Source organism: Solanum verrucosum, unplaced genomic scaffold, assembly GCF_900185275.1.
Source record: "Solanum verrucosum unplaced genomic scaffold, falcon-dt-bn FXZP01000101.1, whole genome shotgun sequence".
Taxonomy (NCBI): Eukaryota; Viridiplantae; Streptophyta; class Magnoliopsida; order Solanales; family Solanaceae; genus Solanum; species Solanum verrucosum.
Genome location: NW_026020111.1, coordinates 2401749 through 2427823, shown reverse-complemented (window position 1 = coordinate 2427823; position 26075 = coordinate 2401749). Strand labels below are relative to the sequence as shown.

The window sequence follows — 26075 nt, the reverse complement described above, 5'->3', positions numbered from 1 at the left end:
TATGGTGGCTGGCACTCATACATCTTATGTCTTTCTATCAATTAACAGGCACTTCAGAGGCAAGAAGTGCACAAAAAAAAATCGTAACAATTTGTTCAAGAACAACTTTGTGACTATTAGCAATTCCATTTAAATGATTTCAACTTAAACATCGTACGAATTCATCAATTTAGAATATAATAAGTTGCACAATTTATTTATTAAAAATGATAAAAGTTCCATTAAAACTCAAAAAGTTTTCATATACATTCATATTGTTTAATGTTTTGCATTTTTATATTACACAGCAATAATCCTAAAGAGATAATATATTTTTAATAGGTAAAAGTACCTTTCAACTTCATATAGGCATTCTGATCTTCTAAATTTTTACGTTGAGCCTAACATAAAAAATAAAATAGTCTAGCGTACATAACATAGTAAAATAAAAAAATTATGAAAAGAAGAAGTTGTAGTAAGGTCTTTGTCTCACTACCCTAAACATGTAATCAATGATAACCTGGTTTGAATCCTTTCGTTTGTTAACTAAAATCAAAGAACATTTTCTTAGAACATAAAAATATATAACGATTGCCGATTAAAATCTTTATTTATTGATTTGATGTCTAATTATATGGATGATGGAAGTTGAACTTATGTAAAACGGATAATACTTTTATTTCCTTTTTATTTATCGATTTGATGTCTAATTATATGGATAATGGAAGTTGAACTTATGTAAAGCGGATAATACTTTTGTTTCCTTTTTATTTATCGATTAGAAATACTTATATTTTATTAAATTTTTATATGATGATTTCAAATTTTCATTTACACAATTCATTTTTTTGAACTTGGAACATAAGTTACATATACAAATTCCCAACAGTGTCATTTAAAAAAAAATATTTTATTACATTTTGATGTGGTTTTGAAAAAGAATTCAACAAAACAAATAAATTTTATCCATAATGTAGAATAATAGTCAATAGCCCCATATATATCAAAGACAATATTTTTATTGAATAGTAAGTGTCAAGAATGATCATTATGAATTGGAGGCTAGCTTTTCTAATAACTGAAGACACATTTAGAATTCAGACAACTTAAGTGAAGGAGTGAGAATTATGTAATATTTGACATATGACAAGACCAAGATAAAATTAAACAACTCTGCATCAAACAGGGTGCTAGTTGTGTTTTACACTCCTAGCGATATATTTTGTCAAATATGATCATAAAACAAAAAGGACACAAAGTAATTTCATAGAACATGAAAATGATCATGATCCAACTCGACCGTTAAAAGATTGATTTCAATCTCCGAAGAAATTTCAACATCCATCTCTTGTTGCAAGCTCCATTAGAAAGATCTAAAAATTTGTACACATTTCTTTTCTATAAGTAATAAAAGAATATATGAAAAATAAAGTGATCAGTGTTCTGAAATGAAGTGATAATAAAGGATAAAAAGTAATAGAAATATAGAGATAAAAGATGATTTTTTTTTATATCTTATAGTGTATCCAAGTCTCTTCAAAGTGTATATATGTTGTGTCCAATGCCACTACTTATAGGATATAATTGAGTAAGGAAATTTTTTTTGACCAGAATGATATTTTAATCATGTTATTTTACGTAAAACATTTTTACCCTTTTAACTTTAATACCTTTTAACTAAAATGGAAAAAAGACCAATTTATTTTAAAATAAAAAAAATATTATTGTTTTTTTAATTTTCTGGCCAAATTCTGATCAAATTTTCTGGTCATTTAGTACTTCTCATCGAGTAAAATCAAAGAGTGCCAAAATATGCCATTAATTTCTTGAGAATGTGAAAAGATTATGATTCTTGAGAATGTGAAAAGATTATGAAAATGTGGAAGATCAATGATGAAATAGTGAAAGTCATGTGGTATTAATACACACAATGATGAAAATTACACCTAAAAATGATAGACACCCACAATTAAATGATATACTCCCTCTCTGTCCCTAATTACTTGTCTACTTTTAATTTGACACATCTATTAAGAAAATAATAATGAATATAGTGAGTTTATCATTTTATCCCTATTAATTATGAAGTGGATGAATTAAAAACTTAAGATTTTCAAGAAGTTCTAGTGAGTTTATCATTTTATCCCTATTAATTATGAAGTGGATGAATTAAAAACTTAAGATTTTCAAGAAGTTCTACATTTTGCAAAGTAATAAATTGAGGGTATAATAGAGAAAAATATTTTGTCCTTTCTTGATTTGACAAAATGGACAAGTAATTAGGAACAACTAAAAATAAGAAAATGAATAAGTAATTAGGGACAGAAGGAGTATTTACAACAATTATCTAATACTTTCGTTTCTTATATATAATCTTTGGCAATTGATAGAGAAATGAAAAGTTTCTCTCATAGCTTTAGATGATAACATTATAAATAATTATGTTTACAACTCTTTATTCTCCTACTTTATTTTATTTTATTATAACAATAAGTGAACATTATGGGTGTGTTTGGTATGAAGGAAAATATTTTTTTCTCATGTTTGGTTGGGTTAAAATTTTTGGAAAATATAAAAGCATGATAAAAATAATTTTATTTTAACGGTAAAGGCATAAGCAACCAATAAAACAAAGTTGAGGGGTATTTTTGACCCTTTTTCCTTTCCAAATCAACTTATTTTCCTCAAATTTAAGGAAAACATTTTCCAAAACTCTCCTCCAACTTCAAATTACAAATATTTTTGTTGAAAAAATCAATTTATTTTGTCCCTAAGCTCAAACCACCACCACCCCCCCCCCAAAAAAAACAATAATTTTAATCTTGTTTTTTTTTAAAAATTTAACTTTTTTTTTTTTTTACACCACTCTCACCCTTACCCCCACCCCCACCCCCCTTTTCCCCCAAAAAATAAAATTAAAAGTTGTTTTTAAAAGATATTTCCAATTTAAATTTTTTGTTTTTTTACCCCACTCCACTCCACCTCACCCCTACGCTCGACCCCCACCTCCTCCAAAAATAAAATTTAAGTTTATTTTTAAAAAATATTTTCTACTCCAAATTTTTATTTTTTTCACTCCACCCCCCTCCAAAAATAAAATTTAAGTTTGCTTTAAAAAAATATTTTCTACTCCATTTTTTTTTATTTTTTCACCCCTACCCTCGACCTTCCCGCCCTAGGCCACCCCCACCCCCCAAAAACAATTAATTTTGTTTTATAAAAATATTTTTCAACTTCAAAATTTTATTTTTTCACCCCTACCCTCGACCCCCCCACCCCCACCCCACTCCCCCCAACCCCACCCCAAAAAAAGAATTTAAGTTTGTTTTGAAAAAATATTATCAATTTCAAAAATTATTTTCTACTCTTTAGTAAAAATAAAAGATATATTCTCAAAAACACTTTTTCATTCATAAATCAAACACTAAAAATTCTTTTCCGGAAAATATTTTCTACTCACCAACCAAACATGAGAAAATAAGTCAAAAATCTACTTATTTTCCAAAAAAACATTTTCTAAGAAAACATTTTCCTTCATACCAAACACACCCTATAATTAGCAAAATTAGATTATGAGGGTAAATAAAAAGTAAAAGAAGAAGAAAAGTTGGGTATTAATTTCTCTAATTAAAAGAGTTGTACTGGGCAGTTAAATATATATATGTACTGAAGCTTTATAAGGAATGCAAATGGGCAAATATTAATTTTTATATTGAATTATAGATTGGGTTCTGAAGTGCATAATAATGACATGTAGTTAAAGTAATTCAACATACACCGTATGATCACGTTGAAGCAGAGGGGGAAAATAACCCCCATGTAATGTTGATCTAGTTGTGTTATAAATAAAAAACCCTTTTAACCAAAATAAAACAGTGATTAAATTTACTATTTAGATACCATTTTTTGGTGCAGAACTGGTAGTTGAAGAATTCATGGAAATGGTAGTGTGGTAGTGTGGTAGGTGGTAGTGTGATGTGTGAGTAATTTATTTTAAAGATTTTATTATAATATTCTTTTGCTAAGTGTCTTAATCTTGATATTTCTTTAATATTAGGTGCGGAATTCATGGTAAAATATAATAATATTTATTGTAATATTCTTCCGATAGTTATTTTAATCTGAATATTTCATTAATATTATTTATGATATATTCCAGGTATAACATATCTTGGGTTCTTTGGTACATATATAAATTTTCCTCCATTAATTGTTCTAATAGTTTTATATCTTCCATAGATTCTATCCAATATTGTAAATATTCGTAGTTCATTTTAATCTGAATTTATTTCTAAATCATACCATTCTATTCTTTCGAGGTCTAAATCATGTAGGTCTATTTCATACCATTCTTGGTTCAATATATCTTCTGATTCGTTATCTTCAAATATTTTTTCCCATATTATTTTTCTTAATTCAATTATTTCTATATTTTTAAGTATATATAGGATTAAAGTTTCGTAGTTTTTTATCATTTCATCATGCATGTATGTGGTCATGTTCGTTGTTATGCAGATTTTTTATTTTCAATTATTTCTTCCTATCATATCCATAATTGATTAAATTCATATTAGATCATTATGAACTAGATTATCTGTTTATCATGTTCTCCTGTCACTACTAGCATCGTACTTTAGCGGATACTTCCTTCTTATCAACGCCTCAACTTTGTTTACTCCCCTAAACGACTTTCCTCGCCTACCGGTTTCAACATTAGGATGACATAGTATAGAAGTTTTCCCCCTGTTTCCAGTGTGCTAATAAATTAGAAATCATGATTCAAATAATTCTAATACATAATAACTAACATAAATTTATTCAATCATATATATGATATTCAGGAATATATGAAATTAGTTCCGCATATTTTTGAACAATATACATTTGCTTCTTGCTTATTCATGCTATCTGAAATATCTAATTGGATTTCAGATTGTTGCTCCATTTATCTAAATACTAACTTTTGTAGAGAGTTTTTTGAAAGGAAAGAATATTACAATAAATATTATTATATTTTACCATGAATTTCGCACCTAATATTAAAAAAATATCAAGATTAAGACACTTAGCAAAAGAATATTATAATAAAAAGAGTAAATAACAAAAAACGAAAAACAACAGAATAGATAAAAGGAAACGAAAAATTACACAAAAATTAGAAAATATAAAAAAGGAAGACCCTAAGATAGAATTAATTATATTCTCTATAGATAAAGTAAAAATAATCCGAAATAAGTTAGAATTATTATATAGTGAAGATCCTTTACAAGGATGGGAAAAACATAAAACGAAAATAAAAATTGAGCTAATTGATAATAATAGTATAATAACCCAAAAACCATTAAAATATAATTTTAATGATTTAACAGAATTTAAGATACATATAAGTGAGTTACTAGAAAAATGGTATATACAAGAAAGCAATAGCAAGCATACAAGCCCAGCATTTATAGTAAATAAACATAGTGAACAAAAAAGAGGAAAAAGTGGAATGGTTATTGATTATAGAAATTTAAATGCAAAAAACTAAAACATATAATTACTAATACAGAAATAAAATGGGAAATAAACAGGAAAGAATTATATTCAGTATATAAATGTTTATTATCATTTGAACCATATATCGTATATAACAAATTTATTATAAGGACATATAACACACAAGTAAAATGGTGGCTAACAAGAAAAATACAAGATTCAGTAACGACAAAAGAAATAAGGAGATTGGTATTAAATATATTAAATTTTACATTTACTATTGAAGTAATAAAAACTGATAAGATGTTATTGCAGATTACTTATCAAGACAAAGCTACTCAGACTAAGAAAGAAAATATAATTGAAGATATTACAGAAATAGTTTTAGATCGAAGGGCAAAATGGTTGTTCATTTAACTTATCAATTTAAGCTTATTTAATAATTAATTAATTAGATATTTTATACTACTTTAATTTAATATAAAGATAAAATGGTAATCGATCCAACTTTGTAATTTGAGGTTTCCCACTGTTAACAATAATATCTATATTTATTTTCAATTAGTTTTATTATATATTTGTTAAAATGTATATTTTCATTTCTTGTATAAAATTATTGTAAGAGTACTATTTAAGTGAAGTAAAAAAGTTATAATATATATATATATATATATATATAATTTATATGTGTATTTATATTTTTATTCATAAATATATAACAATAGTGTTAAATGAAATGTGATAGTATTTATTATAATTAGTGTGTATTTACATTTTTGTCCATAAACATTATGACTTTATAAGGACATTTTTGTAATTTAACTTTTAACATAGGGGATTCTCACTTATAATAATACTAGTTTCTGGACACGTGCAACGCACATGTGTCTCATGCAATATGTTATAAATTCGTTAGGACGATAAAAATTCAATGAAAATATGCGTGTAATGAGTACTAAAATGCAACAATCTCAAATAAATGTTATGATAATAATTTATAGAAAATTAATTAAGAGAAATATATATAAAAATAAACATAGAAAAAAATAATAATATACGCATCCTTCTTAAGACTTTAATCATAATATTATATAAATGAAAAAAGAAATACAAAATCGGTACATAATTTTCCAAAATTTTGTCGACACCTTCTCTCATATCCAATCAAAATTCAAAAGTCTACTCCATCGAGTCAAACTAAAGCATGAATCTTTATAGAAAAATCACTTTATTTTCGTAAAGTGATATATAATCAGACTTAGGTAGATATATCATATACTTTAGATGTTGATGGCTTCACTACTTTAACTATATAATGAAAAGGATAATTTTGGATGTGAGTTTCCTAAAACAAAAAAGATGAATTTATATAGATAAAAATAGAGGAATATATCAAAAGACATCTTAAAGTTTTAAATTAAATACTATTTGAAGGTTTCAAAGGGTCAAAATAGATAAAAGAGAACAACTTTAAGAATATTAAATATATGCAATGAACATCCATTAAAATCTGAAAGAGTATACAATCCTCCTTTGAACACATGAACTCTCCATTTACTCAATGTAATAAATGATTGTCACTAATATTTAAATATGTAATTAACTACATATTTATAATATTTAAATCTAGTGCAGGGGGAAAATGATATTTCAACTTTCAACTTTTTTTGTTCCCATTTTTAGTAATACACTATAATCATATTTCAATTTTTATCCTACCTTTTCATAGTAGCTCAACCCCATACCCTACTTTTCTTGTTTGTTTATCATTCAAATTATGAATTATTGACATTATGCAATGATGAAGAACGATCCAGTGTGCTAGCCGTTAAGGGTGAGTAGGGTCCTAGCCCCTTCATTTTGTTTGTAATCTCTCTCAGACCAAAAATTATTAAGCAGGTGATGCTATACTTCTTTTCTGTAGTAAGGAATGCCTCATCAATTGCTAAGATAAAGGGAGAATTTTGTTTCTGTATCATCGTTGTGGCAGAGAAAGTTGATTTTTTAGCCTAAATTTCATCTCGGGGACAATATCAATGTACTCATTTTATGTGACACTTTACCTTTTAGTCTTACGGACACAATTGATAATTCAAAATATTTAAAAGATCAATGAAAAATTTACGGTCAAAGATAGACTTGGTTGAACTCAAAATCCGAAAAGTGCCACATAAAATGGGACGGAGGGAGTACTATAAAGTGAAATAACAACTGCTTAGTGTCATATCTTCAGAAGAGGTTCATTGGCAAGGAAATGTATGTCTTAGAACCTGGATGGCGACACTGAAGTGCACATTGAGCAAGGCGAAGCGCTCAACATGTTTTGAACCTTGTTTCAGGGTTTAAGCGCACCTTTTATAATATTGCTCCTTAATTGTTGGTAAATAAGAATATGAGTTGATTGAGATACTGAACAAATCAGGGAAAAGATATTGCAAATACGCATGCCCTAGCCAGATGTCTGTATATAGAACAAGGTCTTTCTACCATTATCAACCTAGATGCTAGAGTTCTCTAAAAACAAATCCTAGTGTTGTCTAATGGATCTGCACACCCCTATAGTCCATAAGGGTTGTTAACATGAAGTGTGAACCACAACCTTTCCTGACCATACTTGTCGCAAATTACCCTTCTGGATAAGCTATTTTTTTCCATATTATACCTGCATAGCCATTTCATCAAAAGACTAGTATTTTGAGCATTTAGATCCCTAATTCCCAGGCCTCCTTTTGTTTTGGTAGTGATTAGAGACTTCCACTAGACCAGGTGCATAACTTGTTTGTCCTTGTTTCTTTGCCAAATGAAATTTCTCCTTAAAGCATCAATTCTATCCCTTGCCTGATAAGGGGAACAAAGACATCACATAAGTTGGTAAAACATCCAACATACTATTAACCAAAATAACTCTACCACAAAAGATAAATACTGACTTGTCCAGGTAGCCTATCTTTTCTCACATCTTTCAATCACTTTATTCCATATTTTAATGACTTTGTTTTGGAAACTTAAAGAGAGACCCAAATATACTGTTAGTAAGGTCCCAACTCACATCCCAAAACTGTTGCCAATGACTGGAAATGGAACAAGAGGGAATGGAAAGGGGAGCTCATCGACAGTTGCAGTCATATGCTCACTTGTAAACTATCTGAGATCAACCAAGACTTGACTTGGTATCTTACTGTTGTATATTCAAAGTGTGACAGAAAAGAAAGAGAAGAATTGTGGTGGGAGATCTCAGCTATTAGAGGAATATGTGAAGGGCCCTAGGTGATTGCTGGGGACTTTAATGTATCCAGATTTCCCTCTGAAAGGACAAACTATAACAGAATAACCAGAGCCTTGACTGATTTCAACCAATGCATAAATGATCTTGAGTTACTGGATCCACCTCTTTCCGGAGGTGTTATACATGTAAAAGAGGTCAAAATCACAGTTGTACCACAATAATATATAGATTCTTGTTCTTGTCCTAATGGAATGAGAGTTTCTTCAAAATCAGCCAAAGTGTACTCCCAAAACTTGGCTCAGACCATAACTCCATCCTGCTATCCTGTGGTGATTGTAAAGATAGGAAATTATATTTCAAATTTGATAATTGGTGGCTTAAGGAGGAAGGATTCATAGAAAAAGTGAAAGAATGGTGGAGCGGCTTTAATGCCACTAGTTGACTTTATTTTCAATTGGCTAAGCTTAGTCAATTGAAAGTCAAGATCAAAGAATGGAGCAAAGCCAACAAGAACAACTGGAAGGAAAGGAAAGATCAGATTCTATCACAAGTGAGAAATCTGGAATCCATTTAGGATCTCAGACTTTTGACAGATGATGAACAGTTGCAGAAAATTTAGCTGGCTATGGAGTTTGAAGAGGTGTCCAGAAATGAGGAAATTGCTGGAGGTAGAGATCCAGGGTACAATGGGTCAAAAATGGTGACAATAACACCAAGTACTTCCACGGAATGACCAATGCTCACAGAAGATTCAATTCCATTGACATCCTCAAAGTCCAAGGGGCTGAAGTTACTGGTCCTGAAGAAATAAAAATTTCATAGTGAGCTTCTATCAGGAACTTTACAGGGAGTCTGAGAATCAGAGACCTGATTTTAAACTCCAAGGGAATACCAGGATCTCCACTGTAGAGCAGGTGTGGCGGAAAGACAACTTGAAGAGGATGAAGTATTAGAGAGGCTTAAACAGTATGCCATTGATAAGGCCCCAGGCCCTGATGGATTCCCAATGTCATTTTTCATTGCTTTCTGAGAAATGTTGAAGTCAGATATACTCCACACCCTATGGTGTTGGCCACTGGCCAAATTAAAAAAGGGGACTTCCCCATGCCTTGTCACTTGGTCATCAACTCTAGGGGCTAATTTATGCAAAATATTGCCACGTGAATCCATTTTGTCTCTGTAAAATAAGGTATTTTATGTATATATGTTTTAAAATTGGTACAATATTATATTTTGGCACCCAAGCTACAAAAAGGCCAAAAGGTGCACTTAGTTGGATGTTGAGTTATTCACCATGAGGACTAGGGATCAATTCCCACTTAATACATTGTTTCCTTTTTTTTTTTTAGTGGTGCACCCATGCTCAAGATATTCTACTTTCGCCTCTGAATTGTCAAAGCATAAAATGTTTTGAGGGCTAGGTACCAGTCCCCACTTGATAATTTTTTTTCTTTCAGTGGTACACCCATGATCTAGATATCCTAGATTCGTCCCTGAATTTAACTCTTTATCTCCTACAAAAACTAATTTCGACACACACCTTTCATCAGAATAGGGTGTGAGTCTCTTTCTATCTCTAAAGCACTGTGAAACCTCTCCAAAATAGCGATTAGGGTTCTGGTTGAAATTGCCTTCATTTGGCCCAATGACTTTCATCATCGGAAGGCTTTCACACCATATCTGCATTTCAAAGATCTGCTCGATCTCGACACTACTCGGATTCTTCTCCAGAGAACCTAAATTATGGGGGACAGTGGAAGAATATTTTCAGCAACTTTGGGGAAACAGATGGGTTGGAGGGGTATGGATGGAGTCCATTGGTAGAAGTCGTGGAATCATTGTATTATGTGACAAGAGGGAATGGAAAGGGGAGCTCATCAACAGTGGCAGTCAGATGCTTACCTGTAAACTATCTGGGATCAGCCAAGACTTGACTTGGTATCTTACTGTTGTATATTCAGAGTGTGACAGAAAAGAAAAAGAAGAATTGTGGTGGGAGATCTCATCTATTAGAGGAATATGTGAAGGGCCCTGGGTGATTTCTGGGGACTTTAATGTATCCAAATTTCCCTCTGAAAGGACAAACTATAACAGAATAACCAGAGCCATGACTGATTTAAATCAATGCATAAATGATCTTGAGTTACTGGATCCACCTCTCTCCGGAGGTTATACATGGAGAAGAGGTCAAAATCACAGTTGTGCCACAAGAATAGATAGATTCTTGCTCTCGTCCTAATGGAATAAGAGTTTCTCCAAAATCAGCCAAAGTGTTCTCCCACTACTTGGCTCGTTCCATAACTCCATCCTGCTATCTTGTGGTGATTGGAAAGACAGGAAATCATATTTCAAATTTGATAATTGGTGCCTTAAGGAGGAAGGATTCATAGACAAAGTAAAAGAATGGTGGAGCGGCTTCAATGCCACTGGCTGACTTGATTTTCAATTGGCTAAGCTTTGTCAATTAAAAGTCAAGAACAAAGAATGGAGCAAAGCCAACAAGAACAACTGGAAGGAAAGGAAAGATTATGTAACACCCCAGAAAATTTTTGAACTAAGACCCGAACCTTTCTTCGTAGTGAGTGAGATTTTTGCAAGGAATTAAAAATTTCTTAAGTGTTAAGGTCACTAGATGTAGCACCTTGAGTTCCAAAAAGAATTAAATTGGAATTTTGCAAGTTAAGTTAAGTATGAGTTTTGGGTCGACTTCAAACGACCATAACTCCTAGCTCAGGATGATTTAGGTGTTCTACCAGATACCGTAGGAAAGATATTTGAATTATCTTTCCAACGCCGCTGAGTTTGCTAAGTTTCGAGGTCGGATGAGTGAGATATGACCTTTTGAAGATAGGCTGTCCAGTTAAGGAAAGTTAGCCGAAAATAAAGAAGGGTATTTTGGTCTTTTCCTTACCCAACCAGATTTAATTCGTTTTTAGTAATATTTTAAGGGTCTAATCCTATTAGGTTCAGTTTTATAATCCTAAAATACACCTAGTGTTTTAGTTGAGAATTCAAGAAGAGAAAAGAAAAAGAGAAAAGAGGAGAAAAGAGAAAGGATGAAAGCATTCGTCGAGATTCTTGCATCTTGTTGCGGATTTTCGCCATGGGTTTAATCCCTAAGAGGTATGTAAGCTTCCATAGTGTTGGGTTCTTTCACCCACATGCCAATCATGATTTATTCAGCGTAATTTCGTTCTTGAATTTATGGATTTAAGTTCTTGATGAGTTCTTGATAAGTGTTCTTGAAGTTTATTAAGTTTTGAAGTAAGATTCTGCTTAGGTCAACTTTAAACGACCATATCTCTTAGAATATTAAGAGTTACGTGAGCCATAACCTATCCAATTAAAGGTAATTGAATCTACTTTCCAACCCCACCAGTTTCACATCAATCCAATATCTTAGTAAAAAGTTATGACTATTTTAGTAACCTATACAGTGCTGTTACGAATTAGCCGACGGGAAAATATTGAAAATAATCGTTTTTGTCTTTTTACCTCCAAGAAAACCATCAACGAATTTCTTGACTAATTAAAAAGCTCAAAACAATCAGATTTTCATCTTCACTCATGAAAATCATAATTTTTGGCTATAGAGATTTTAAGAAATTAACTCGAGAATCTCAAGAAAGGTCTTCTTGATTGTTTACCTTCAAGCTAGGGTTTCAAGGCTTCTAATCAAGTTCTTCTTCAAGATTCTTCAAGATTCTTAAAGATTCTTCAAGATTCTTCAAGAATCTTGTTCTTCTAGGTATGTAAGGCTATCATAGTGTTGGACTAGTTCGTCCTCACGCCCTACCTCTACTTTCAGATCAGTAAAAGAGTAATCTAAGATACTTTCCCTAGATTTGAGTATTCTTGAGATAAGTTGATTTTGAGTTCTTGAATTCACGTTTCTTTTAAAAGTTATATTCCTAATTATCGAATAGCTATATTGTTATTGAGATCCTTCATATCATGAATCATAACTCTTGAATTCATAATTCAAATTCAAGAGAGAGTTAAGAGTAGAGTTCAAGAAAGCCTTTGAGTTCAATTGTGAATCCTTTGAGATCAACTATCGATTTGAACTAAGTTTTGAGGAAGTAAGTCAGAGAATGAGAAAAGTCACATACATGAGTTTCATAATGTTATGTAGACCTATGAGTCAAGTCGTTCATGCCCATAAATTCTGCATGAACTCCAGAAGTTGAGTATCTTTGAGAGGAGTAGTATCTTCAAGTTCTAAGTCTTGAGTATTGAGTTCCTAATACCCTTTGAGATTACATTTCTAAGCATGGGACTATTACATGTTACCCATAAAGTCTTTGAGTTGAATTGTTCATGCCCATAATTCCGCATGATCTTATAAGTCGAACAGTCTTGAGATGAGAGGTATCTTTGAGTCATTGAGTTGAGTAGTTCATGCTCATAATTCCGCATGAACTCTGAGTTGAGCATTCTTGAAATGAGTAGTATTATTGAAGTTCTTGAGTTTCAAGTATTTGAGTTCTATCTATGGTTATTGAAAACCTTGCATTGAGTAGTTCATGTCCATAATTCGGTATGAACCATATTATAAGAAGTCTTTTACAAACGTTTTAACTTTGTTTTAAGACTTAAGTTCTGAGTTCAGTAAAGAGTAAAGAGTAAAGTTTGAAGTCCTTTTCTTCAAAAGTATATGAGGACTAAGTATTCCCAAAGAGTTTATAAATGTTTTCACATTTAAATAAGAACGGAAACTGAGATTTCCAAAGGACCTTCGGGCTAATTTTCAGAAAAGAGTAATAGCTTTCTAAATGAAGCAAGCAGGGAAACTGAGATTTCCAAGATAGCCTTTGAGCTAAGTTTTTGAGCAATTATCTCAAATCAGCAGAAAGAAGTATGTATTTTTTAAAACATAAGAGCTAGTATATTTTTGGGAGTAGTATTGAGCACCGATATGGGGGAGAGTTCAGACAACTCACAGCCTCCATAAACCATGTAGCCACCATGGGTAGAAAAGGGTCATACTTTTTAGATGAACCTTTTTCGAAATAGACTAGTGGATCCATTAGGCAGTTCAGGTTCTATACCTTTGGCCGGGTATAGGATGCGCTGGCAGCGTGAGGTAGATCGCTGTATCATCACTATAGCTCTTATGTGATGGTTGTCGGTTAGAGAAACTCCCACAGAAGTTATTGTATTTTTATATACATCAGTTTATTGTATTTTTATATACATTTCAGAGTTATGTTGTATCCTTGCATACACACAGATTTGACAGCATGTTTTTAAACAGTTTGTTTCTTTATATTGCACTTGTTTTAAATTGCTTTATATTGAAATGAGTTCAGTCATATTTAGTTGAGTATTCAAAGTTGAGTATCCAGAGTCGAATATCATATCTTTGAGTCGAATATCATATCCTTGAGTTGAGTATCTAATCTCTGAGTTGAGTATCTTATCCTTGAGTACTTCTGAGTTGAGTAAGTTTGAGTAGTTTGGAGTATTCCTTGAGTTGAGTAAGATTGAAAACAGGCAAATATGTTTCCTTTTTATCAAGTTTCAAGCTTATGTTTATGTTTTAGAATTCCCCTTACATGCTCGTACATTCCACGTACTGAGCCATTTGGCCTGCATCTTTTCATGATGCAGACACATGTATTCAAGGTCATCAACAGGAGCTTCGTTGATACATCCGAGAGTTCGAGTTAGCTATGGTGAGCCTCTTTGCTTTCGGAGGATTTCATTTACCTTTCAGTTATATCAGTTGTTAGGATGTCGTGGGTCTTGTCCCGACTTCCATCTTTATCAGTTAGAGGCTTCATAGATAGTCAGTACAGTTGAGAAGTCTGTATCATTTATTTTATTAAATGTTTTAAAGACTAAAGTTGCCTTTTTATGGCGAGTTGCATATATTTTATTATACAGAGTTTTCTTTGGACTTAAAGTTTGTATTTAAGTTTTATGAACTTTTATTTCAGTTTTTAAGCTTTGTATGCTTGAATAAGTTTTCCGCTTGTAGTCAGCCAGGATGAGGGTTCGCTTGGGGACCAGCAATGGTCTTCGAGTGCCGGCCACGTCCAGGGTGTAGGCTCGGGTCGTGACAGATTAGATTCTATCACAAGTGGGAAATCCTGAATCCATTCAGGAACTCAGACTTTTGATAGATGATGAACATTTGCAGAAAATTCAGCTGGCTATGGAGTTTGAAGAAGTGTCCAGAAATGAGGAAATTGCTGGAGGTGGAAATCCAGGGTACAATGGGTCAAAAATGGTGACAAAAACACCAAGTACTTCCACGGAATAGCCAATGCTCACAGAAGATTCAACTCCATTGAAATCCTCAAAGTGGAGGGGGCTGAAGTTATTGATCCTGAAGAAATAAAAATTCCATAGTGAGGTTCTATTAGGCCCTGATGGATTCCCAATGTCATTCTTCATTGCTTTATGGGAAATGTTGAAGTCAGATATACTCCTCACCCTATGGTGTTGGCCACTTGCCAGATTCAGAAAGGGGACTTCCCCATGCCTTGTCACTTGGTCATCAACTCTAGGGGCTAATTTATATGCAAAATATGGTCACGAGAATCCATTTTGTCTCCGTAAAATAAGGTATTTTATGTATATATGTTTTAAAATTGGTATAATATAATATTCTGGCACCCACTCTACAAGAAGGCCAAAAAGTGCACTTAGTTGGATGTTGAGTTATTCACCATGAGGACTAGGGATCAATTCCCACTTAACACCTTGTTTCCTTTTTTTTTAGTGGTGCACCCATGCTCAAGAAATTCTAGGTTCGCCTCTGAATTGTCAAAGCATAAAAGGTTTTTTTTTTTTTGATTTGCACCGGGTGTCCGAGTCTCTTTGAGCCCCGACTAATCCCGGGGGTGCACAGGCCCTCGGCAAGGAGTTTCCCGCAAGTGCACCACGGTTAAAGCATAAAAGGTTTTGAGGGCTAGGTATCAGTTCACACTTCCTAATTTTTTCTCAGTGGTGCACCCATGATCTAGAAATCCTAGATTCGCCCCTGAATTTAACTCTTTATCTCCTACAAAAACTGATTTCGACACACCTTTCATCAGAATAGGGTGAGTCTCTTACTATCTCCAAAACACTGTGAAACTTCTCCAAAATAGCGATTAGGGTTCTGGTTGAAATTGCCTTCATCTGGCCCAGTGACTTTCATCACCAGAGGGCTTTCACACCATATCTGCATTTCAAAGCTCTGCTCGATCTCAACACTACTCGGATTCTTCTCCAGAGAACCTTTTTACCTTAATTCTGGCCTATTTCAGGTGATTTTTGGGAAGAGTATCTTCTTCCGTTTCTATCCCTCCACATTTCCCCCCTATTTCCTTGATAAGGTGGTTTTATGCAGGTGGCATCCTCAAGCTGAAATTTAATGTGGTCTATTTCCTAGGGATTGACGTAGTGTTTTTTTGTTTGGAGCAAAATTTACTGAAATTTTCTTTCAGAAAATTAAAAGAAAAAAATAAAAGCCTATCATAGTTTGGAAAGAGTAATATGGACTGACGACCTAGTACTTTTTGTATCTCATGGAGTTTGCACATAAAGGAAGCAATACATACATAAAGTTGTCCTTGATTACAAACAACAATTATATATGGAAAAGCCTGCATTGAGAAGAAATATTTGAAATAAAAATCATGTCAATCTAGTCCAGAAATCACAAAAATCACTAATTCTGATCCAAAAGTACTATTTAATTGTCTAATTCAAATTAATGAATAAATTTTGTCATGCTACATTTTAAATTTACTATTTACAATCACTAATATATCATTTTGTCAAGTAGATTCAATTTTTTTCAGAACAGTGGTGTCCTGGCCAGTTTCACATGCCTACACTATTCTACTAGATACCTGCTACCTTCCCCTGGTGCAGATATCAAGTAAATCTCCCCCACCAAGGCTTTGACATATGGGAAGAAATCACTAAAAGCTGTCTCCCTTGGTTTTCATCCACTTTATTGCCGTCGACCTCGAGGCCATGACCTTTGGTGCTTTGCCTGTTTGTTAGTTATATTCATTATTTCATGCTACCCTCATCAGGTGGGCATCTTGGTGCACGACTTGGGTCTATTAAGTGTTTTCTAAACCTAAGTGCTCGATGTACACTGCACTTACCTTGAAGGTAACGTCTCTGTAATTAAGTCCAGCTTTTAACAACATTGTGGCATGCACCACAGGTGTGAACTTATGTCCAAAGTTTATCCCCAACTCATTTGTGAATTTCATGGTCTAGTCAAATCCCACACCTTTCATGCTCGCATTCGGCAACTCCACTTTCGTCTGTGCTGGTTTACAGTAGAAACAGGAATTAAACTAGAACTGTTATTGTTATCTATAAAACTTCATATAGATCCTATGATTTCTTTCTAGTCTTACCATTCAACGTCTTTCAACACACTTTCACATGTTTTGCAGCATTTTCATTGCTGCTACCTTAATGCTGTTTAGTGAGATCATGTGTGGTGAGCGTATTGCATTTGATCTGCACATCCCATATTTCTTTATCTTCTTTAATTTTTCATGTGCAATTAGACCTTCTGATCTGCATTTCTTACTACTGTGTAATCGGTGGTTGTGCCTGTCGGTGCTCATTCTACTCGTCTCAGGACTCTGGTTCTTTACCCTGATGTTATCAGCTAATATAATCACATAATAAACAAAAATGGGTGAAAACTACTCAAGCATGCTCATTTGCTATTCCAGCGTACCCTGTGGACTGCTCTTATATGTAAAGGTTTATACATTTGGTGCAGGCGGAATCAGTGGATAATTTTCTACAGTCATTGGGTCTTGAGAAGTATGCTATTACATTTCAAGCTGAAGAAGTATGTAAATCACTGCTGTTCTTTCCTTCTTAATTTAGTTTGAAGTCCTGCAGCATTCACCTTTTCCCTGTTCTTTTCTTGCAGGTTGATATGGCTGCTCTTGTGCACATGACAGATGAAGATCTCAAGCTATAGGAATACCAATGGTAAGTATCATAATTTTGTATGAGAATTCATTTGAAGATTGTGACTTTCTGTTTTTCATTTGAAGGCAGTGGTCTTTTCTATTACGTGCTGATTGAAAGCTTTATTCCGTTTTGGTTGTTTCAGGGTCCAAGGAAGAAGATAATATTAGCACTGGAGACTAGAATCTGATAATTGGGGATAATCTTCCTTTGCTGGGGTTTTTCAATGGTCTACCATCCAACTAGTCAGAAGGCGGCTTGTGTTTTAACTGTACAAGTCTCTTTCTGGGATTTATTTCTTTTAAGTGTTTTCTTTTTCAATTTTTGGGTTTTATCAAAGTCAAGTGTGGTTAATTAGAGCTCTCAACATTTAATGATGAGCTAACCCTTGAAGGGCATATAATTTAATGGCTTTGTTGGTTGCTTTGCTTGTAACTTGGAAACCAAATTTTGCTGTTTCATCTCTCATCGAGCTTTACATTTTAGTTTTGTATCACTATTATCTCTTCACTTCTCCAAAAGATAAATTTATATATTATTTTACTGTGAAGTCTATGTTTTCCTGTCAAAAAAATCACATAAATATAATTTTTAATTACACAACACAATAAATTAATTTGGGCACATTTTCTTTTGCTGAATTTTATACAAAAAAAAAAATACAATTTGAGAAATTCAAATTAAATGTCCAAACAAAATTTCAATTTCAAATTAATTTGATTTGAAATTATGATTCTATATCACATCCAAATGAGCCCTTAGTGTTGTTTGATGCTCCTTAATTGAATAGTTGAGTCATTTTTCATTTTTTAAATTAATTTAATTGTTCGGTTTTCAAGACTAGATTTAGAGTGTTCTTCCAATTTTACCCTTTATTAGTTAATAATGGAATTAGTGGTTAATTACTATTTAGTTATTTTAATCAGAAATTTGACAATAATTAATAAAGGTAAAAATGGAAAACTATGTTCAATTTATGTCTTAATCTACTTTTCTTAAAGGATGTGAAACACCTAAAAAATTCAATTAATATGGAATGGAGGGAGTAATTACTATCAAATCTATGTTTTTAGGTTGGTTAATTTGTAAGTGCATGTACGTAAGCGACTTTGGTTACTTTGATGTGTTCTATGAACACATTTAAGCAAATGAATTGATTCAAATTAACATAATAAATAGAGACAAATTTGAAATTTAAACTTTATGAGTTGAATGGTCAAGGATCTTAGCATTGAGCTAATTGTATTTTTAAAGTTATGAATTTAGATATCTCATTTGTTGCAATTTTAATAAATTCTTATTTATGAAGTTTTTTCTTCACATAAAAAATATTAGATTCAAGATAAATCCGACGTCCCAACTCTACTTTTGGCTCTAACAGGAATGTTCCGCTTTAGGGTTCAAGTGTTGTCTATTAAAAGTAATCTTATCTCATATATTTTAAATTTAAAACGTATAATTAAAGATATAAGATACTTATCGATCACCTACCACCAAAAATGATAGCAATACTTCAAATATATGAAGTAGAAAACTTACGCAATAAATATTTTTTTAGCAATTAGAATCGATTTAGGGAACTTCTAAAATTTACGTATTTTAAAACGTGTTTTCGAATTATTTATAGTTATAGCAGTTTGTGTTTAAGTAAAGATATTTAAGTTCTTTTATTAGTATTAGAGTAGTAGTTTGCGTTTATTCAAAATTTTCCCAAAAAAAAGAACTTGAGAAAAACAAATTTACGTAAAAAATATGTACAAATTTACATTATGATAAATTTAATCATAATTTTTAGTTCTTTATTACTCTTAGAGATTTTAGTTAAGTAGTAAAATTATATTTAACAAAAACATTTCATCTTTTGTTTGAGATTCACTCCCATCATAGGATAAAATATGTGTTTATCAAAATATTTATTACTCCCTCTATTGCTTTTACTTGCCACTTATTTCTAAGATAGACTTTTATTTTTACTTGTCACTTTTGACCTATCAAGAAAAGACAATTATTTTTTTCCATGTTTTACCCTCGACATTAAATACTTATTCTACATATCAAAGACCTAATACTAAACAACATTTAATAGGAATAGTTTGATAAAATACATATATCAATAATTGTTTTCTTAAGGGGTGTACCAAGTCAAACAACGACAAGTAAAAATAAACGGAGAGAGTATTATTTAATTATAATTAAATAATATATGCTTATTTTATTTTTAACTATTAAAAGTTATTTTATTTAGTGTACATCACAAATGTAAATGTAGATAAATATTGTGGTCCTATACTACGTTCAATTAAAAAAAAATATAAAAATAAATTAAAACGAAGAAAATATAATCAATTATATGGCATGGCAGTTGGTCAAGATAAGTGATAAGTGACAGTTTATCAATCTCCAATACATTCAATTCTTATATTATAAATATAACCCAATGTTTGCATCAATTTCTTCATCCTTTAATTAATATAACTAAGCTTTGAAGAAAAAAAATGATGGGTTCCAAGGCATTTTTATTTCTTGGCATTTTTTTGGCAATCTTTTCAATGATAAGCTTTGAGGTTGTAGCTAGAGAGTTGGCTGAGACCCGTAAGATTACTTTTTCCTTTCACTATTTATTTCTTTGAAATATTGGATTTCTTATCTAATTATTTGATATTTATATATATATGAATGTAATGCTAATTTTTAAATTTCACATTTGATATTTGTAGCAATGAAATTGGATTATAAGAATGATGTACACGATGATGGATATAATGACATTGACGGATATCTAGGTGATAGACGTGGCGAATATAAAAATGGATATAAATTTCCTGGTGACGGATATTATCCTCCACATGGTAGTGGATATAAACCCCCATATGGTGATTATAACAACGCATATAAATCTCCACATGGTGAATATAACAACGGATATAAATATCTTGGGTGGGGATATAACACTCCACGTGACGGATATAATTCTCCCGGTGATGAATATAAGCCCCCACATGGTGAATATAACAATGGATATAAATCTCCTGGTGGTGAATATAAACCTCCACATGATGAATATAACAATGGATATAAGCCTCCAAGTGGCGAATATAAGCCCCCACATGGTGAATATAACAATGGATATAAATCTCCTGGTGGTGAATATGAACCTCTACATGATGAATATAACAATGGATATAAGCCTCCAAGTGGCGAATATAAGCCCCCACATGGTGAATATAATGGATATAAACAACATGGTGATGGATATAAATCTCCTGGTGGTGAATATGAATCTCCACATGATGAATATAACAATGGATATAAGCCTTCAAGTGGCGAATATAAGCCCCCACCAGTGGCGGATCCAGAAATTTATATTATGGGTGCTCAGCGTTTTTAGCTCAAAAATTACTACTTAAGATGGGTGCTCAATTAATACATTTCAATGAAATACTAATTTTTTATACATAAATATTACTGTTTGTCACAAAAGGCAGTGGGTGCTTAAGCACCCATTATGCACAAGGTAGATCCTCCACTGGCCCCCATATGACGGATACAACCCTCCAAGTGACGAACACAATCCCCCACATGACAAGTATAAACCCCCGTTTGGCGAATATAACCCTCCAGGTGGAGGCCATGAATAAGTCACTAGCCAATTGCCTCACAACCAATCTATCATGTAATATTACAAAATCGTTGAGCATATATAGTGGCAAGATATATAATAATAATAGTCTTGCTACTCTAAACCTTGCAATAAAAATGGTATGAATAAAACGTCTTCAGTTCATAAGTATGGTTGGTCATGTAATATTTTCTTATACAATATAATACACTATATTGTGATAACATATTTTCATAATGCATGTTTTCTTTTAATATGTTGTACGTTCATAATGCATATTTTTTTAGTATGTTGTACGTTGTTGATGATGAACATATGTTTCTTCTTATTTCATAACTTATTATTAAACTACTCTCCCATCCCTAATTATATGATGCTTTTTGCTTCTTGAAATCTTAAGTATGTAAACCTTAACCAACTAACTTTTTAAAATATTTTTTTCATCATTTGACGTGAGAAGACTAGTAATTTATAGTACATTGGACGAACGAATATACTTCCCCTCCTCCAACCCCTCCGAATTCAGAATACAATCTACCCTAATAAGATGAAAAGACAAGAAATTATAAGAGCCCTCATGTTTTTTTAGATTGTGTTGGAATTGTTGGGAAATGAAACTAATTAAACTGATAATTTGTTGTTCAATGATAATTGTGATGCATCAGATGATGAATTTTTTTAAATTTTACATCGTGATGAAAGAGAAACAAATTATGTATTGGAAGAAGAGAGAATCGTAAAGTTTGTAAAACAATTTGGGAGAAAGTGAAAGTCAAGGAAATATCATCAACAATCATGATTTCACACGTACATACTTTTTTTTTAAAATTGTGTTTTGTATGAGTTTTACTGCTATATTTGAAAAACAGGTAAACTATTGTTATATAGGTGTTATTTTATTTTTTAAATGGTATACTTGTGTTTTTTTTCCCATTTTCCCAACTAAATAAAACTACACTCTCACATATCGTCTCCCGTATTTACCTTGTTTGGATGGTTGTTATCATTGTATTGTATTGTATTTTTAATTTAAATACAATGTTTGTTTTGATGGTTACTTAAATTCTATTGTATCATATTGTATTGTTTAAACTCATAGTTAGGTAACGAAGAAAAGACCCATTTTATGTAACGATCGATTTGGTGTGATTACATTGTTACCTCACTATTTCTTTTCATTTAGTCTTTATTTATTATTTAACTAGTCCTGGGCACGTGTGTTGCACGTGTGTCTCATGCTAAATTGTGTGGAGTTGTATAACGATATATGATGTAATTCTCAAAAGGGAATTACAATAAAATGCGGAAATCGAAAGACAAGAATTAAAGATAACTAGATATTCACACAAAGAGGAAATCAAAAGCAACGTAAGGGTATATTAAACCCAAAGACCTTAGTCGATAAATCCTACAATAGCACCTAACTCTTACGAAGACTACCATTTTTCGTAGCGGAACTGGTAGTTGGGGATTCATGAAAGTGGTAGTGTGTAGGTGGTATGTGGTAGGTGCGTATTTTATTTTAAAGATTTTATTGTAGTATTCTTTTGCTAAGTGTCTTAATCTTGATATCCTATTTATTGTAATATTCTTCCGATAGTTGTTTTAATCTGAATATTTTTTAATATATTTATGATGTTTCTAGATATAACATATCTTCGGTTCTTTGGTACATATATAAATTTTCCTCCATTAATTGTTCTAAGAGTTTTATATCTTCCATAGATTTTATCCAATATTGTAAATATTCGTAGTTCATTTTAATCTGAATTTATTTCTAAATCATACCATTCTATTCTTTCGAAGTCTAAATCATGTAGGTCTATTTCATACCATTCTTGATTAATATATCTTCTGATTCGTAATCATTAAATATTTTTTCACATATTATTCTTCTTAATTGGATTATTTCTATATTTTAAGTACATATAAGATTAAAGTTTCGTAGTTTTTTTATCATTTCATCATGCATGTATGTAGTCATGTTCTTTATTATACAGATTTTTTATTTCAAATTATTCCTTCTATCATATTCATAATTGATTAAATTCATATTAGATCATTATGAACTAGATTGTCTTGATAAGTAATCTGCAATAACATTCTTATCAGTTTTTATTACCTAATTGTAAATGTGAAATTTAATATATTTAATACCAATCTCCTTATTTCTTTTGTTGTTACCGAATCTTGTATTTTTCCTGTTAGCCACCATTTTACTTGTGTATTATTTGTTCTTATAATACATTTATTATATACAATATATGGTTCAAATGATAATAAACACTTATATACTGAATATAATTCTTTTCTATTTATTTCCCATTTTATTTCTGTATTATTAAATGTTCCTGAATAATACCTGCAATGATGTTCTATCGTAGTGTCATCATACCTGTATTTTAATATTCCTCCATAACTTTTTTCACTCGCATCTGATTCTATTATATAAGTAAATTTTTTGTTTTCATCCGGAAAGTAGAGTTTAGGTAAGTTTTTACATAATATTTTACCTTTTGTATTTGTATTTGGTCTTTTTATCAAACTGATATTCTATATCTTTCTTTAATTTTTGTTGTAGTGGTTTTAAATTCTCTGCTAATTTTGGTATGTATTCTCTTACTTGATTTACTAGTCCTAAGAATGATTGTAATTTCTTTTTTGTGTCTAGTTGTTCATTTTAGTTAATTATTTTTTGTACTATATGTGTTTGCATTTTTATTCCGTTTTTATCAATTTGTATTCCTAAGAATTATATTTGATTTTTCATTATATTAGCTTTCTTTTTACTTAGACTTATACCTGAATATTCTATGATGTGTATAAATTTTTCTAATAATCTTATATGTTCATCTTGTGTTTTAGAAATATAATAATATATCATCAATGTACACTACACAATTTTCTATTTGTTTAAAGTAATTGTCCATAAAGTGTTGATATCTACCTGGTGCGTTTTTATATCCAAATGGTAATACATTCCATTCATAAAATCCTTGTGGTACAGTGAATGTTGTTAGTTTTTTAGATTCTTCTTCTAGTTTTAAGTGATAAAATCCTGATTTACAATCAAATTTGCTAAAATAATTATATCCTTGTATTTGTCTTATCTTTAGTATTTTATTTGGTATTGGATAATTATATGTTTTAGTTTTTGCATTTAAATTTCTATAATCAATAACCATTCTGCTTTTTCCTCTTTTTTGTTCACTATGTTTATTTACGATAAATGCCGGGCTTGTATGCTTACTATTGCTTTCTTGTACATATCCTTTTTCTAGTAATTCTTCTATATGTATCTTAAATTTGGTTAAATCATTAAAATTATACTTTAATGGTTTTTGGGTTATTATATTGTTATTATCAATTAACTCAATTTTTACTTTTGTTTTATGTTTTTTCCATCCTTGTAAAGGATCCTCACTATATAATAATTCTAACTTATCTTGAATTATTTTTACTTTATCTATAGAGAATATAATTAATTCTATTTTAGGGTCTTCTTCTTTTATATTTTCTAATTTTTGTGTAATTTTTTCACTTTCTTTTATCCATTATGTTGTTTTTCATTTTTTATTATTTACTCTTTATGCTCCTATCTTTTGTTTACATGGTGTCGTGAACCACCAGTGTTTTTTTTTAATTATATGTGGGTATAATTTTTCTAAAAATGGCATTCCTAATAGCATATCTTTTGTAGTTAATTCAAAGTTATATATTTCTTCTATAGTTAATATCTTATCCCATATTTGTATTTTTATATTTTTTGCCTTATATGTGATCATGTTTCCTTCATTATTAAATCCTGTTACTACTATAGGTGTTTTTAATTTTTCCCACTTATCTTCTGGTAAACAATTATATTTACATATATTAGCTTCTGCTCCCGTATCTATCATTGGTGTATAATATCGGTTGTAATATCCTTCTATTATTATCTTTGCAAGTATATATATTTTCATATTTTATCATACCAAAGTCCTTTTTATTATTTCTCTTTTATTTTCATAATTTATTGTTAAGTGTTTGTCTTCTTGATTATATGGTTTTACTTGTTCTAACCATTTTATTCCTAAAATGATATTTTCATTTCCTTGATATATTTTGAATTTATCACTATTGGTATTCCTCCGATGATTATTTCCTTTTCTGTAGTTTCTTCGGTATACATTAATGCTTTTGGTAGTTCGGAGCATGATTGTTCAATGGTTATTATTTCATCTTTCGTCACTAATTCTCTTGTGATATAATTTTCTTCTCGTCCTGTATCTATTAATATTAAATATTTTCGTTGTTCCATTATTCCGGTTATGTAGTAATGATGTGGTTTTATATCTTCTTCCATTGATTTTTGTGGGGTTTTATCTATTCTCCTTGAGGTACTCATTTTTGATGATATTTGGGGTATCTCATTGTTTATTCTTTTCGATGTGCTTAGTCTTTCTTTTACTATTTCTAAATCTTCTTCTATAACAATTTCATTATAACTATAATCATTTTTATCTATGACTGTAACTATTCTTTCAAAGGGAGCTTCTATTTTTATTTTGTCTATTTTATTTTTTGCTGTTATTTTATGTTTTGTTGTTAGAACATATAAGTTTTTACATCAAGCTGTAAATATTTTACTTCTTGAGGCTAGTTTTATCCCTGACATTCGCCAGTATAATACTAGTGATTTATCTATATTTCTGTCATTTATTGCTACTGAGTAGTTAGCACTTATTATAAACTTAAATTTTTGGTATATGAGGTTACCTCTTACTGCACTTATTATACTTTTTTCTATGGGTTGTATAATTCTATCATCCGCTAAGTATATTTCTA

At 31.1% G+C, this 26075-nt stretch overlaps 2 protein-coding genes across 2 annotated transcripts in view; one reads left to right on the top strand and one right to left on the bottom strand.

The window, feature by feature from the left end:
• LOC125825438 (uncharacterized) overlaps positions 1 to 26075 on the bottom strand; it is a 1130247-nt gene that overhangs the window by 39403 nt on the left and 1064769 nt on the right. The gene's annotated exons all lie outside the window — the stretch shown is intronic.
• LOC125825498 (glycine-rich protein DC9.1-like) lies at positions 20106 to 21267 on the top strand. The gene is made up of 4 exons (XM_049504824.1): positions 20106 to 20221; positions 20347 to 20629; positions 20825 to 20972; positions 21148 to 21267. The coding sequence occupies exons 1-4, from the start codon at positions 20125 to 20127 to the stop codon at positions 21265 to 21267; spliced, it is 648 nt and encodes a 215-aa protein (XP_049360781.1). The 5' UTR covers positions 20106 to 20124.

What these genes read in the sequence shown, in the direction of transcription:
- LOC125825498 (XM_049504824.1), top strand. Translation starts at nt 20,125, where the DNA reads ATGATGGGTTCCAAGGCATTTTTATTTCTTGGCATTTTTTTGGCAATC. An exon ending in TAGAGAGTTGGCTGAGACCC is followed by an intron (nt 20,222 to 20,346) that starts GTAAGATTACTT and finishes TGATATTTGTAG; the next exon opens with CAATGAAATTGGATTATAAG. An exon ending in GCGAATATAAGCCCCCACCA is followed by an intron (nt 20,973 to 21,147) that starts GTGGCGGATCCA and finishes TGCACAAGGTAG; the next exon opens with ATCCTCCACTGGCCCCCATA.